This window comes from Panthera onca, chromosome E2 (assembly GCF_046562875.1).
Source record: "Panthera onca isolate mPanOnc1 chromosome E2, mPanOnc1 haplotype 2, whole genome shotgun sequence".
NCBI lineage: Eukaryota > Metazoa > Chordata > Mammalia > Carnivora > Felidae > Panthera > Panthera onca.
This window is the reverse complement of record NC_138353.1, coordinates 43,365,955-43,381,369: the sequence shown is the minus strand read 5'-3', so window position 1 is coordinate 43,381,369 and position 15,415 is coordinate 43,365,955. Positions and strand designations below refer to the sequence as shown.

The 15,415-nt window shown below is 51.0% G+C and overlaps 1 protein-coding gene across 7 annotated transcripts; it reads right to left on the bottom strand.

The window, feature by feature from the left end:
• Positions 1-1,772: 1,772 nt before the first annotated feature.
• Positions 1,773-15,123, bottom strand: PLA2G15 (phospholipase A2 group XV). 7 transcript variants are annotated; one of them, XM_060650368.3, is made up of 7 exons: positions 13,854-15,123; positions 10,876-11,032; positions 6,455-6,573; positions 6,112-6,210; positions 5,487-5,586; positions 4,737-4,834; positions 1,773-3,719 (listed from the first exon to the last, which is right to left on the bottom strand). In XM_060650368.3, the coding sequence occupies exons 1-7, from the start codon at positions 13,966-13,968 to the stop codon at positions 3,208-3,210; spliced, it is 1,200 nt and encodes a 399-aa protein (XP_060506351.1). In that variant the 5' UTR covers positions 13,969-15,123; the 3' UTR covers positions 1,773-3,207. The 7 variants fall into 7 exon arrangements, with proteins under 7 accessions (XP_060506351.1, XP_060506350.1, XP_078295034.1 ...); XM_060650367.3 differs by lacking the exon at positions 4,737-4,834 and having other exon boundaries at positions 5,487-5,711; positions 13,854-15,105; XM_078438908.2 differs by lacking the exons at positions 4,737-4,834; positions 13,854-15,123 and adding an exon at positions 12,078-12,140 and having other exon boundaries at positions 5,487-5,711.
• Between the last annotated feature and the right edge of the window lie 292 nt (positions 15,124-15,415).

Sequence of the window (15,415 nt, the reverse complement as noted above, 5' to 3'; positions counted from 1 at the left end):
CTGCTCTGCATCACCCAATGACGCAGCCAGAGATGGGCAGCACCCTGGAAGCTTCCTCCTCCTGTCCCCCAAAGACCTGCAGGTTTTCTCATGGTTTTCTTCTCCCCAGTTATAGTAGCCTCCCAATCCCTACTCTGCTCCCTCTAACCCATCCCCATAGGGTAGGGATTGCTCCTAAAATACACATGGGAATGACTGTATCTCCTCTGCCTAAAAACACTTCCATTCTCCTATAGACCTGAGACAGTGATCCTTGAAGAACCCTCATTGCTACTGCCCTCCTTGTGCTCTCTGCTTGGAATACCGTCCTTTAGTGTGAATGAGAGTATGTGCATATTTGGAGTCTTTAGAATCTGACCCTTTGTCCCCTGGATCCATTCCTTCTGCTTCTCTGGCCAGGCAAAGTAAGAACTCTGCTCATATGTGTCACTCGGTGGCAGCCAGTCCACTTACCCTTGCAACAGCCACGTACATGACCTGCCAGCATCCAGATCTCTGGATAGAACCCAGTTATAACAATCCACCATCTGAAAGCCCATTATGCACCAAACACGGAATTAGATGTTCTCCAGCACCATCAGTGTTCCTCAGGACCACCCTGCAGGATACATTTGTTCAGCCGCATTCTGCAGATAAGCAAGCTGAGGCTCAGAAAAGTTGGGAGACTCCGTATGTAGTAGCCTGGAGCCGGTAGAACTCAGATTTGGACCCCAGTAGCGTGAACTATAGCCTGCTATGACTCCATGCCCTCTCTCAGCAGCTGTGAAATCGAACATGGCAGTGGGGCTGAAACAGGTCAGGGGTGAGTAGGCAGCTGTAAGGCCACCACAAGGGGAGCAGGGGACGGTGGCTGTCAGGGCAGAGCTGGGAGTCAGGCTGGGTACGACCTGGAGGTAAGGACCTTTTGTGTTGTCATCCTTTCACCAAGGCCAGCAATTACAGCTGGACCTGTGTATCCTTTGGCATCCTCCCCCTCTTTGGGCCACATTTCTTCCAGGTTTTGCCAATAAATAGTGCTGTGAGAGGGTTCAGAGTGCCCTCTAGTGGCCCAGGGTGTATTGAAGCCTGAAGCCCAGGCTGGCCCAGGGCAGGAACTGGGGCTCTCACCACCCCACTGCCGCCAACCCCCACTCTGGGCTCTGCACCATAGAATTAAGGCTTGGATGTCATCCCTATGCATGTTTCCCTGTCTCCGGCTCTGTTTCTCTGTCTTTATCCATCTCCACTTGGTTCCCAGTGTTGTTCCTTGTCTCTGTCCACACCTAGTCTCAGCCTAGTCTCTCCTCTTCTGTCAGTCTCTGTCCCCAGAGAGGGACAGACAGTGGGCAAACTGAAGAAACAAAGAAGAAGGATGGCGTCCTAAAAAGAACTCTAGGGTCAAAAGACACTGAGACCTGAAAGATGAGAGAGGACAAAAAGGCCGGGAGCGAGAGTCCAGCCAGGGTGACCTGCGGGATTGTCCTCAGCCCCCAGCTGTGGGGCAGCATGTGGGGTTTATACACCAAGCAGGAGTAGAGGGAGGGCAGGAGCCCTCCCTTTCCAATGGGAATGTTTCAGGTCCTGGTTCTTAGGCCCAGGAGGGGAAATAGATTCCAGGAGAGGGGGCAGGAGGATCAAGCCCAAATAGGTGCACAGGAGCAATGCTTTGGTGCTGAGAGAACCCATCAAGGCCCCAGGAAAGGTCTAGCCCCTGATTACCTACCTCTCTAGCGTCTTCACTCCTCCATTACCTCCCTCTTTTCATGCTCAGAAGAGACTCTAAGCCAGGGCACTTTACAGCATCCAGAGTATTTTTATTGCCAGAATCAAGGTACAGCCTGCTCAGAGCCCCAGTACGGAGCACACCACTCAGGAATAAAAGGAGAGAGATGCTGGGTATGTTTACCACACAAAAAAATCCAGCTTCACAGAAATCTTGTGGGAGAGCAGCACAGTCCAGCCTGACTGAGGCTCTGGGGTCCCATCCTAGAGGTTAGACTCAAGTCTTGGCCTAGAGCCATTGACCACTTGGAGATCACTGCCACCAAGGCAGATCCAGATTCTCCATCCCTGCTATTATAGGGAGATCCATGCAGCACCTCTGGAAAGGAAGGAAATTACCAGGGGAGCCCCAAGGCACCTGGCTCTCTCAGGGACGACTCAAGCTTCTGGGTTAGTCTCTGCAGACTAAGCACCACTGAGCTGCCTGGTGGGAGTAGGTGCTGGGCAAAATGGGAAAGAGTTCTACCTCCTCTCAGCTCTGCACCAGCCCACACGGGTGCCAGAAAAACCCTAGGGCTGGGTGGCAACGTGGTGGTGGATTTAGCAGGGATACCCCGAGCTGCCTTAACTGCTTCCTTGAGTTCTCTTTCTTCATGAATACCTAAAAGGCCATGGCACTGGCCCTGCTCTCATCCTTGAACCACATTCCCAGAGGGAAGGGAGCCAGCATCAATACTGTGGGTAACAGCCCAACCACAGGAGTCAAGGCTCCTGGAACGCAGCCCCCAAGAACTAGAGGGCCATATGCTGCCCAATCCTGAGCTAGGCTGTTCTTGGAGGTGAGGGAGGTAGGAGTGAATGTCCCGGGACCTGGGAACCATGGAGAACACAACTCGCCCCTGCCTGCAGGAGGAACCAGGCTGCCTCCAGAAAGCGACAGTCAAGCTGCTGAGCAACTAGGCCACAGGGAAGCCAGCAGCTCCAGCCACCCACAGCCACTATCAAGCCTACCTGTGGCCAGTGTGTGGGAAGGATCCCCTAGGGACCAGACCATCCCTGGGACCTTTAGGGACAGGAACCACACCTCAGTAATATCCCCCACAAGAAGACTAAGGGGCCAGGGCCCAGTGGGTAAATGTGAAAAGGCCACAGGGGTAGGAGAAACAAATGACCCCTCAGTCCAGGATTGAGGCCAGGTGCCAGCCAGTCCACCTGCGGAGCCAGTCCTGAGGTCACAGCAATTCCATCATCATCATCATCAGCAGCAGCAGCAGCAGCAGCAGCATTCTTTTCAGCAAGGATCCCTCAAGTGAGTCCAGACTATTTCTTCTTTCCTCACATCCACAGAGAAAAGGATAAGAAACAGCACTTCCCAATGGCAGATATTTCACAACCCCAGACTGAGGACATTAGTCAGTCAGTCACAAACTGCTAACCTCACGGGCCACGGTAGCCAAGAGAAGCAGGTGTGGCCACGCCATCCCACAGCCCTGCCTGGCACAGGAATCAGAGCCCAAGAAGCACACGTTTCAGATAGGCCAGGGTAGTGGCGTTGGCCAGCATCTCGATGTGCTCGCTGCCCGGGAGCGCCTGCAGTGACACTTGGTGCTCCTGGCGGCTGCGCCAGGCCTGGCACTGCAGGGCGCTCTGCAAGTTCACAGTGCCGTCGCCATCACCAAAGCAGATTTTGGGATCACGGTCTGGGAAGCTCTCATAGTAGAAGGAGTCTGGCGTGGGGACACCAGTGCCATAGAGGCAGTGCAGCGGCACGCCAGGGGGCACTGTGGCTTCGACCAGCCCCTCCGTGTCCTGCCGCATGAGCCATCCATCTTTGAAGCCAATGTCCTGGAAGAACTGGCGGTAGTCCCGCAGCGTGTAGTTGGCTGTGGGTGTACGCACGAAGATCTTCTCAGGGGACCAGGTATAGTTGTAGGGCAGCAGCCAGCTGGTGGAGACGGCAGACCGCTGCTGCTCCCGAATCTTCAGGGGCCCAATGACTGGGATCCGATTGTTGTCTCCTGCAGGGAGACGGCTTTCTCAGTCTGTGCTCAGGACAAGCTGGCAGGGCAGCACGGTCCCCACCAGGCCCCCCGCTGGGCCCCAGTCAGGGGCCCAGTCAGCACTCCGGCACCTCTACACTGTCGTCCTCATTATAACTCCCCCACAGTTCCCTTTATTTTTGCTCTATCTGGGAAGCACACCGCCATGACTTGTTTCTTTCCTTCTGCATTTCCTCACCAGAGGTTTAGGCAGCACATACCCACAAGGTGATTCATTGTGTAAACAGTACCCTCCTCTGAGCATTTGTTACCAGGCTTGTGGGCACTGACCTTGTGGAAGGTGAATCAGCAGGCTGTCAGCCCAGGGACACATTCATCTTTCTCTTTTCTTACACTGAGTTACAAAAACATTTTTCTTTTCCTAGGCTCAGACCTGCAGCCAGCCAGCCCTGGTCGTACCCCACTCTCCTACGTGTCACTGACCTGGGCAGCCAGGTCTTTGGGAGACACAGCAGGAGGGGAGGCTGCAGGCAGAGCGAGGGTCCTTCACACACAGGAATGCCAACAACACAGAGCCAGGGAGGCCTCTGAGGAGTGAGCCAGAACTTGGAAACAGGGGCCCTCTGACCTATTCAGGACCCTGGCCATCCATCAACCCACCTTCTGACTGACGAACAGGCTTTCAGCTCTGCCTTGTGAGGTCTGGCTGTAGGACCCCTGAGGAAAGGAAAGCCCCTAGGTAGGGGTCCATGACTACCACCCCACCCCCTACCCTGCCCCTAATCCAGACTGCCGGGACCTGACAGAACAGTTTCTCAGAATCTGAGGCAGAAATCTAAGGAGACTCACAGGGAAGCTCTGAAAGGCTGAGACCTGAACCTCACCACGGTTTCCTGTCTCAAATTCATGCGTGCCCACATCTGTCCTTTTAGGTCCAGGTTGGACAGAGTAGATGGCTGTCATGAGTCCTTGTTATATCCGGACTCGTTGTCCAGGCAATCCAAGGTCACTACCGGGAAACGCACTGTGTCCGACCTGATTGCAACCATCGGTTGTCCAGCAAGTAGGTCAGGCAGTGTCGATGACATGAGGAAGAAAGTTCCTCAGACGCTTGGCATAGTGGCTCGTGGCTCCTAAAATGAGGGGCCACGGGTTCATTCCCAGTCCTAGCAGAGGGAGGAAAGCCCCATGGCTATAGCTGGCAGGCTCTGATAGCCCTGAAAAGGCAGGTGGATTGGGGAGAAACAGGGAAGGAGGTGACTTTGCCAACTGCCAGGCAAGCAGGCCCAAATAAATCTGCACCTGCTTCCTCCCTGTGTTACCCACAAAGGCTCCCCGCTGCCACAGATGGATGTATGACTCATAAACAGGAAACTGGAGTCCAACCTTCCTTCCCTGGGGCAAAGGTGGGCATGAAGAAGGAAAGATGAGGGTAAGAGAAAGGGAGAAGGCTCCCTCAAAGAACTTTGGGTCAAACCAAGTTAGGCCAGCCAGGCCAGAGCATAGTGTACGTGTGTACACATGTGCACAAGCAAATACCTGAGTGACCAACAGTTGTGCCACTCTGTGAACATGCAGCAAAAAAACTTACACAGATAACAAGAGCCATCAACTAGAGAGATGAAATTAATTAATGATAGATCCTCTTTTGGAAAAGGAGATGTTTAAAAAAGCATCCCACTCTGGAGAAGAGACATGAGGGTGGCCCAGGAGGACACTGTAGAAGGAAAGAGAGGGCACCATCCCTGACATCAGCCCCCCAAACTGGGTCAGGCAGGGTCTTACCTGAGGCCAGGACACGCAAAGTCTTGGCCACGCCCCCCCAGGGCGCACCCAGTGCCACAAAGGCACGGATATACTTGTTCTTCCAGGCCTGTGGCTGCCGCTGCAGAAAGTAGAGTGTGTACATGTTGCCCATGCTGTGGGCAACCAGCACCACAGGGCCCCCATACAGCTGATGCATCTCCTCGATCATCTCCCGGAGAGCCAGGAAGTAGGGCCCGTTTTCATCTGTAGGCCAGAGCCAGGCGGTGGTCAGGAAGGAAGGGTCCTGGGGCCTGAACCATTGAATGTTTTTCAGGCCAGATCCAGGACTAGGCGGGTGGGGAAAATGCTAAAATCCAACTGGGAGTGGTCTTGTTTTCCCTCCTTTTCCAGGAAAGGAGGAAATGTAGGAGGTCCTTTCCCCCTCCTCAGCCTCATTATCTCTCCCCAGAGCTCAGAGGCCCAGAAATCCTAGGGTGAGGGATGGAGAAGGACAGGACAGATTGACCAGTGGTGGTAGCTGTGACTGCTAGGCTAGACACCAGAGGCCCTGGGGGACAGGGGAGAGCCCAGGGCCCCTGGGGGCTGTGACCTCCTCGTCCCCACCTCCTAAGACCTCAGAGAGGAAGCAAGAGTGACCACTTACTTGGGGCTCGGCGCCAGTCGTAGGGGGCCCCCCGGACATCCTCACCCCGTGTGTAGCCCCAGCCCACAAGACTCTCTACCATGGTATGGAAATAGGAACCTGTAGACAGAAATGTATGAGAATTGTAGAAAGGACAGCCAGTGCCAGCCACCCACACCACACCCAACAAGGAGACTGTGACATCTACTGTAGGAAGATCCCTGAAGGAGTGCTATAAGGCTCTGTGCCTACACTGATTAGAGACAGTTTACAGGCTCATTTCAAACTAATAGCATTCCTCCCACTCTAGGAATACAGAACTTCCAGCCCCATTCCCTGGAGGGCATGAGGAAGGGCTACATACCCACACTGCTTCTGCTGGGGTCCAGGAACTCCAGTGAGAAAGTCTTCCCAAAGCCAGGAACACGCACATCTACACCATCTGGAAACTGGGTGGCCCGGGATGTTCTGTTGTAAACCAGCCTGTCGGGGGTGGGGGTGGGGATATTGAGCTGGTGATCCAGGGATGACACTGAACATGGTGTGTCCTAATACTTCCCTCTATCCTAAGCCACACTCCCTTACTATTCTCATGTCTGATAAGAAGTATATAAAGTATATAAAAAGTAACAAACTTTATAAAGCACAAATCAGAGTAACCAAGTCCAACAGAGGACCCCAAACAAGACTCATTCCAAAGATTAAACCCAGGGCCCCTGTCAAGGCAATATTTTCTTCTCCTCCTCAATGTCATCAACCTCAGAATGCAGGTCTTGGATTTGGTTGGAAAAGGGAAGTATCAGACCTGGCTCTGCCATCAACATCATGCTTGACCCAAAAGGCAGGTAGCCTAATCTTACAGGCTCCCATTCCCCATCTCCATGGATTTAGCTCCTACCACCTACCACAATACATCACAGGGCAAAGGAGATGATAAGTGCAGCATACAGACCCAAACAGAGAAACCACCACCTTAGGGTCTGAACACCTGTGGCTGTTGTGTAGGTGGGTGGGCAAGGTGTGGAAAAATGATGGGACAAGGTGGTGGGAGACAGAAGGAAAGCTTTGTACTAGGCCAGGAACTTGGTTCTGGCCTACCCGATACCAAGGAGGCAAATGTGCCCAAGAAAACACAGGTGCCTAGACCTGAAGTTCTTGGTGGTCCTGAGTCCTAATCTCCATAAGATCAGCCACAGAAAGCTGACCAAGATACCCAACATAGACCTAAATAATAGGTCCGGGGGGCCCACTTTCTCTAAGGTGATCTGTAGATTATCCCTACAGAAAAGTGTTGAAAACTTTCTACAAGGACAAAGCAGCTCTGTGCCAGATGAAAGTCTAAACAAGTCAGATGTCCAATGAAGGTAGACAAGCCACTCTCAGTATCAGCCTGCACCTCCGATTGGCAGTACCTGAGACCACGTCTCTGGTGTAAAAATAGAATTGCAGATCAACAGCCCAGAAATAACCCTGATCACAAACAAAAGAGGAAAGAGTCAACAAAGTAGGCATCATAAACAACAGGGAAAGGCAAGGCACCTGAAGAACTAGCTAATATATCTCCAGAAAAAAAACTTTAATTTGTGAGACTCCATTCAGCTCAAACATTTACTGAGCACCAATTTGTTCCTGGTTCTACCGCTATAAAGATAAATGAAATACACCTTCTTTCTCTGCCCCTCTGCTGCTTGCACTCTGTCTCTGTCTCTCTCTCAAAAATAAATAAACATTAAAAAATTAAAAAAAAAAAAGATAAAAGAGATATGCAACCTCTGCCTTCAGTGAGCTCAGTCTTAGCCCGGGGTCACATAATTCTGGGTTCAAATCTTAGTTCTGCCACTCATTAGCTGAGTGACCCTAGGCAACTTTGTAACCTTTTCGAGCTTCCAGGTTTCCTCGTCTGTAAACAAGGTTGAAAACAGTACCTGTTTCATAGGGTTGCTGTAAGACTAAATGAAAGAAAGTATGTAGCACAGGCTGTGCCTATATTCAATAAGTGGTAATTTTCTTTTTTTTTTTTTAATTTTTTTTTTTAACGTTTATTCATTTTTGAGACAGAGAGAGACAGAGCATGAACGGGGGAGGGTCAGAGAGAGGGAGACACAGAATCCGAAACAGGCTCCAGGCTCTGAGCTGTCAGCACAGAGCCCGACGCGGGGCTCGAACTCACGGACCGCGAGATCATGACCTGAGCCGAAGTCAGACGCTTAACCGACTGAGCCACCCAGGCGCCCCAATAAGTGGTAATTTTCAATACAGTATTATTTTATTATCAGGGAAACATCCTTGGAAACAAAGTTTGGCAACTGATAAAGATTAAAGGGAATAGACATGTGGCATGGAAGAAGGAAAGGTTAAGAGTTCTGGGGGAGTGGCAGGGGAAACTTTACAGAGGGATCAGGCTCAGGTTTTAAAGGGTGAATGGGGGGCAACTGGGTGGCTCAGTCGGTTAAGTGTCTGACTTCAGCTCAGGTCATGATCTCAAAGTTTGTGAGTTCGAGCCCCACATCGCGGTCTGTGCTGACAGTGCAGAACCTGCTTGGATCCTCTCTCTCTCTCTCTCTCTCTCTCTCTCTCTCTGTCCCTCCCCTGCTCACTCTCTCCTTCTCTCTCTTAAAAACAAATAAACATTAAAAAAAAAAAAAATTAAAGAGTGAATGGAGGGAATTTATCAGGCAAAGGGTATAGAGCTAGATTCCAGGCTGAAAGTATAAAGACATGGAGACATGGTATGTCCCAGGAGGAACAAGAAGTTGAGGGGCCAGTGAGTGGTCAACTCAGAGGCAAGGGAAGGGATGGAGGCCACGTTGAGGCTATTAATAGGGGCTGAAGCATAGAATCCACATGTAAGGGGGTGCCTGGCTGGCTCAGTCAGTAGAGCATGCAACTTTTCTATCAAGGTTGTGAGTTTGAGCCCTACGTTGGATGTAGAGATTATTTAAAAATAAAATCTTCTGGGATGCCTGGGTGGCTCAGTTGGTTGTGCATCCAGCTTCGGCTCCAGTCTTGATCTCACAGTTCATGGGTTCAGGCCCCACATCGGGCTCTCTGCTGTCAGCACAGAGACTGTTTTGGATCCTCTGTCCCCGCCCCCCCACCTCTCTCAGCTCTTTCCCTGCTCACTCTCTCAAAAATAATAAACAAAAAAAATTTTTTAATAAAAAAAATAAAATCTTCTGGCCAACTAATCTTTGACAAAGCAGGAAAGAAAATCCAATGGAATAAAGACAGTCTCTTCAGCAAAAGGTGCTGGGAAAACTGGACAGCGACAAGCAGAAAAATGAACCTGGACCACTTTCTTACACCATACATAAAAATAAACTCAAAGTGGATGAAAGACCTAAATGTAAGACAGGATGCCATCAAAATCCTAAAGGAGAAATCAGGTAAAAACCTCTCTGACCTTGGCCACAGCAACATCTTACTCAACACCTCTCCATAGGCAAGGGAAACAAAATAAAAAATGAACTATTGGTACTTCATCGAAACAAAAAACTTCTGCACAGCGAAGGAAACAATCAGAAAGACTAAAAGGCAACTGACAGAATGGGAGAAGATATTTGCAAATGACATATTAGATAAAGGGTGAATATCCAAAATCTATACAGAACGTATCAAACTCAACACTCAAAAAACAAATAATCCAGTGAAGAAATGGGCAAGACATGAATAGACACTTCTCCAAAGAAGACAGCCAGATGGCTGACAGATACATGAAAAAATGCTCAACATCACTCATCATCAGGGAAATACAAATCAAAACCACAATGAGATACCACTTCACACCTGTCACAATGGCTAACATTAACAACTGAGGCAACAACAAATGTTGATGAGGATGCAGAGAAAGAGGATCTCTTTTGCACTCCTGGTGGGAATGCAAACTGGTGCAGTCACTCTGGAAACAATATGGAGCTTCCTCAAAAAATTAAAAATAGAACTACCTTATGACCCAGCAGTTGCACTATGAGGTATTTATCCCAGGGATATAGGTGTGCTGTTTCGAAGGGGCACGTGCACCCCAATGTTTATAGCAGTGCTATTCACAATAGTCAAAGTATATGGAAACAGCCCAAATGTCCATCGATGGATGAATGGATAAAGGAGAATTGGTGAGTATATATACAATGGAGTATTATCAGCAATCAAAAAGAATGAAATCTTGCCATTTGCAACTATGTGCATGGAACTAGAGAGTATTATGCTAAGTGAAATTAGTCAGTCAGAGAAAGACAAATATCATATGACTTCACTCATATGAGGAATTTAAGATACAAAACAGATGAACATAAGGGAAGAGAAGCAAAAATAATATAAAAACCGGGAGGGGGACAAAACATAAGAGACTCTTAAATACAGAGAACAAACAGAGGGTTACTGGAGGGGTTGTGGGAGGGGAGATGGGCTAAATGGGTAAGGGGCGTTAAGGAATCTACTCCTGAAATCATTGTTGCACTATATGCTAACTAACTTGGATGGAAATTTAAAAATCAATCAGTCAGTTAATTAATTAATTAAAATTAAAAAAAAAAAAAAAAAAGAATCCATGCATAGGGTGTAAAGCACAAGGATGAACTAGAGAGAGTAGAGCCAAGAGCTGCAAGAAAGGGAGGAAGAAAGTTCTGTCTCCGAGAGTGCAGAGGTGGTGCTGACTAGACAGGGGAAGTGAGAAGGGCAAGAGGTCAGTGACCTCAGGGTCTGTTGAAGCAGAGATGAGACAGAAATAGGTTCTAGAAATTTCTTTAACCTCGGTGAGCAGCACCCCATCTGTGCCCCAGCCCCCACCTGATGTTGTCGATCCAGCAGTCAATAATGACAGGTAGCAGCAGCTCGAGGTTCAGCCAGAGGGTGAAGTAGTTGTCCGTCCTCTTGGAGCAGAGGTAATGTACGACCGTTGGCTTGTCCAGCTTTGCCTCCAGCTGGTTGCCCAAATCACCAGGCACTGCAGGGGGACACAGAACAGTCATGAGGCCCTGGACCGGCAGGCTGGAGATCCTTGAGGCTTGCACCCAAAGGCCTCCTACTATAGCTGTCCCAGGCTACAGAGTAGGGCCTTGTTTATTCAAAGGAATGGCAAACAGGACAAAGCACTGGGCCACTTAACTAGCCAAAACTGAATCCAGAGAAGGCACTGTAGGACAGGCTTGTGGATGGGGTGGCAATGAACAGAAACACAGTTGAGAGAAGTTCGTAATGGTACCTGCCAACCTCTTGAGAGCCCAGTAATCTTCCAGAGGGCAGATCATCTGGAGGGCCCTAGGCTCTCAGCACACCTGGACCCTGTGTCAGAGATGGCTACCCTGAAACAACACAACAGTCCAGCCACAGCCAGGTAGGGGAGGGTGTGACAAGGCCCAAGGATAACTTCTCTCTGCCCAAGCCAGTCTAGTCAGTCTATACACACAGAGCCCTCAGGCCCTTGTGAGACTCAAACCCATCCCCATGGCTTCATCACCCAACATTCAAGGCCCTTGCCAGAATATTGTTCCCATTGGCCTTTCAGGCCTCACTTGGTTCTACATGCCATGCCCTTCATCTTCCAAGCATATCACCATTTAGGATCCATGATCACTGAGTGAACCATCAGCTCTTGGCTCTCCTGGGCATTCTTTGGGTTCTACAAACCTAGCCCTGCACAGGGCATGCCCTCCCTTTGCATCATCTCACAGTGTCCTCAGGACAACCATGAGACGCAGGTGTGGCACCTGCGTTCACCTCCCTTAACAACACAGATGCAGAAATGGGGGGTCCTCAGCATGACAGTGCAGAGACCTTGGTCACTGTCTGCAGCAAAGAGGAAATGGCTCAAGGAGGAAGTCACCAGATTTGCTGTGCCTGAATGCTCTTTGTCCTGGATAGGCTGTGTGGCCTCTAAAAATAGCAGTGGTCACTTCCTAAGCCCCTTTTTGCCTAAAACTAGGACAAAAGACATCCATGTAACTTTCACCTCAAATAACACTGGGAGAGAACATCCTTACTATGCTCACTTTACAGATGAGGAGACTGAGGTTGGGGTAGAAATGACTTGTTACAGTCCTCCACCAGCCCAAAGTCTTCTTCTGTATCACTTCTTTGGTTTCTACCACCAATTTGGGTCTCACTCATAGAAGGTGGTCACCCTTGGAGGCTGATCCTCTGATGGTCCCTGCTGTGTGTCCAGGAACAGCTCCTCCACTGCCCACCATGGGGTTTCCCAGGATTAATGCCAACAGCTTCACTCTCTGAGAAGCTGGGCAGATTAGGATTCTGTGACTCTGGCTGTGGCGTAAGGCTCCTCTGCTGTGACCTAGGATAAGCAAGAACTGAGCTGAATGAATTGAGTATAGTTAGCATCAATCCAAGCAAAAAGGCTGCCACACATCAGGGACCCCATCAGGGACCACACATTTCCCAATGTCACACCCTTCATACTCAGAACTCCTTAGGCTACCCATGACTTCTTGTGTGCTTACAGGATAAAGTCTAGATGAGCCAACCAGTCACAAGCCCTGCACAATTCACTCCTCCCCTAACTCCATTCCAGACATCCTGGATTGCTTACCTCTCTCCCTCTGAGATGTAATTTCCTCTGCCTGGAACTCTCTCCTGGCCTCACCTATAGCCACATTCTCCAGGCAGCCTTCCTTAACTGGATTGGTAGACTCTTTGTGCTTACCCAATACAGACCTCATCTCTAGGGATCCCTGTAAACTTAGGGAACACAGGGCCAAGTCTGCCCAAATCCCGTGGTGAACCTGAACCCAGCATCCCCCTGGAGTATTTCCTGGCCTAGAACTCCTGGTGGGAACCCCCAGGGACCACATTGTCAGTCAACCCTACCCTTCTGTGATCTGCATCACCCCCATTAAAATACCCCCATCAGAAAGAACATGGGGGTCATGCTGCAGCACACTCAGTATGTGACATATACCTCAGCATGTCTCTGCCCTTATGAATCCTAGCTGGCCACCAACTCAATGCTTGAATGAGGCATCCAAGGCCCCCAAGACAGAGAAGTCTCATCTCTGCCCACCACCACAAAGAAACACTGTGGTTCCTGTATAATTACAGGGGCCAGGGCCAAGGGGTTGGCCAGGAAGGTCATCTAGACCCAACATAGCCCAGTCCAAATTGGTCTGGAAAGGGTAAGATGCTCCCTGACATCTGTTCATAGCCATTGTCCCAACCCTTACCTCTGTCTTTAGCCATCCTCAGATTCCCTTAGGCCTCCTCCCTCAGGCCAATGCCACCCATTTGGTAAGTTGGGGAGGGGGGTGTCTTGGTGGCAGGATAGGAGAGTCATTCTTTCCCCCAAAAGCTTCCTTTCAATAATGCCTCCTGAAACACATGGGGCTGGAAGAGTCGAGAGAGACAGCCTCCTAGCCATGCCCAAATCAACAACTGAGGACCCTGGAGACCAACTCCGAGAACACCCTATTCCCCCGCCGACCCTCAGGAGTGGGGCCAAAGGATCTCGGTCTCTCCAGCTAAAAAATTGACATAAAGCGAGGCAAAGCTTGGGACTGACGTAGATAGCATTACTGATAGACAACAGAACAGCAGCCCTCCCATTTACCCCATTATTCTACAGGGGAAGGTGAAGAGAGGTTGACCACACCCGCGCCCAGCATGGCGAGAGGTGGACGGACCGAACCAGGTGACAAGACAGTCATATGCTCCCCACCCCACGCTTAGAGCACAGCAGATCTGGAAGACGGCTCCGCCCGCACCCGGTCCTGCCGGATGCACGAGCAAACGGACCCACGACTGTACGCGCGCCTCACCCAGCACCACAGGAGGGGGACGTCCGACCGGGAGCGCCGGGTCTACGAGCAGCAGGAGGAACAGGAGGCCACCCAGGAGCAGCGCCGCAGAATAGGGACAGCGGCGAAGACCCATTGCGTGCCACGGCCGCTACAGGTCCGAGGTGCGGATTCAGCGCCCTGGGCTGGCGCCTAGGCCGGGGCGGCGGCGACGAGCTTAACCCCCCCGCCCGCAGTAGACCACGGCCGCCGGGCCAATCAGGATCCACCTTCCCCAAACGGCCTGCCAATAGGAACTCGCCGCCAGACACGTCCCTCCCGTTTGGAGCTCGCTGCCTCGCCCCTGCGGATCCCCTGCCAGCTCCTTGGACTGTGCTGCGCGCCGAGCGCATCGATCAATCCGGGCTCAGCCTGGCTTCTCTGCCCTGAGTCCCCGACCGGTCGCACCCAACTCGCCGCTGCTGGAGACCCAGCACAGCTTTGGGTGTCCACAATCCACGCTGCGCAGCCCGATTCCTGGTGCGTCCCTGCTTTGGGATCTGGAACGGGCTGGGCCGAGGGAGGATTCAGGGTCCAGTGCTGGCAGCTGCGAGAAACCCTGGTCAGAGCAAGAAGAAGGGGAGAAGTGAGTCTCGGAAAGTTCTTGGGCCTTAGGGGACCGGGAGCTGACCAGGACCTTTGTGCAAACCCTACACCGATTCTATACACCCTGCTCCGATGTCACCTGGGTTCAGGCAACGGGTTCAGGGACTCCCCTGCGTCTGTCCAGGGTTTAGGAATAGGGGCAGGACAGGTAGAGGCTAGGTCAATGTGTTTCGTTTCCGAGTGAGAGGGCTCCCCTCCTGTTTTAGTTGCGCGCAGTATGGAGCCACAACATCAGACTGAGCAGTACTCGCGCCCAGTTGAAAGTGGGTTTGAACCTCAACCTTGCACCATGGCCCGTCAGCAAATTTTCCAGCAGAGCAGGGCAGGGACTTCGGAGTCCACCTCCCATCCCAGGCAAACTGGGGATCCAGAGAGGGCAGAGGCTCCCTGCTAGAGGAATCAGAGGTGAACAGAGTGGCTAGATCTGAGGGCTGGCAATACGGCCAGCACCATGGGTCACCCTATGATAGGGAGACCAGCATGTTTGGAAACTGGAAGTCTTGATCCTCCACACACCTCCTCCTGAGGGTTAGACAACACCCTGATCATCCCCTGGCTGGTCTCAAGACCTCTAGCCCACCCATTCCTTCCTTCCTTCCTCTTGGTCAATGGCAACACTTTCTAGCCTTTCAGAGTGCTGCTAGCAGTCACAGTGCTGCCCCTCTGTGTTCTTATAACACTGGTGGTTGGAGTACCTTACTTTTTTTTTTTTTTTTTTAATGTTTTTAATTTATTTTTGAGAGAGAGACTGCACAAGTTGGACAGAGGGAGAAAAGGGGGAACAGAGGATCTGCAGCAGGCTCTGCGCTGACAGCAGTGAGCCCATTGTGGGGCTTGAACTCACGAACTGCGAAATCATAACCTGAGCTGAAGTCGGTGAATGGTGAAATCATGACCTGAAGCGAAGTCGGATGCTCAATCAGCTAAGCCACCCAGGT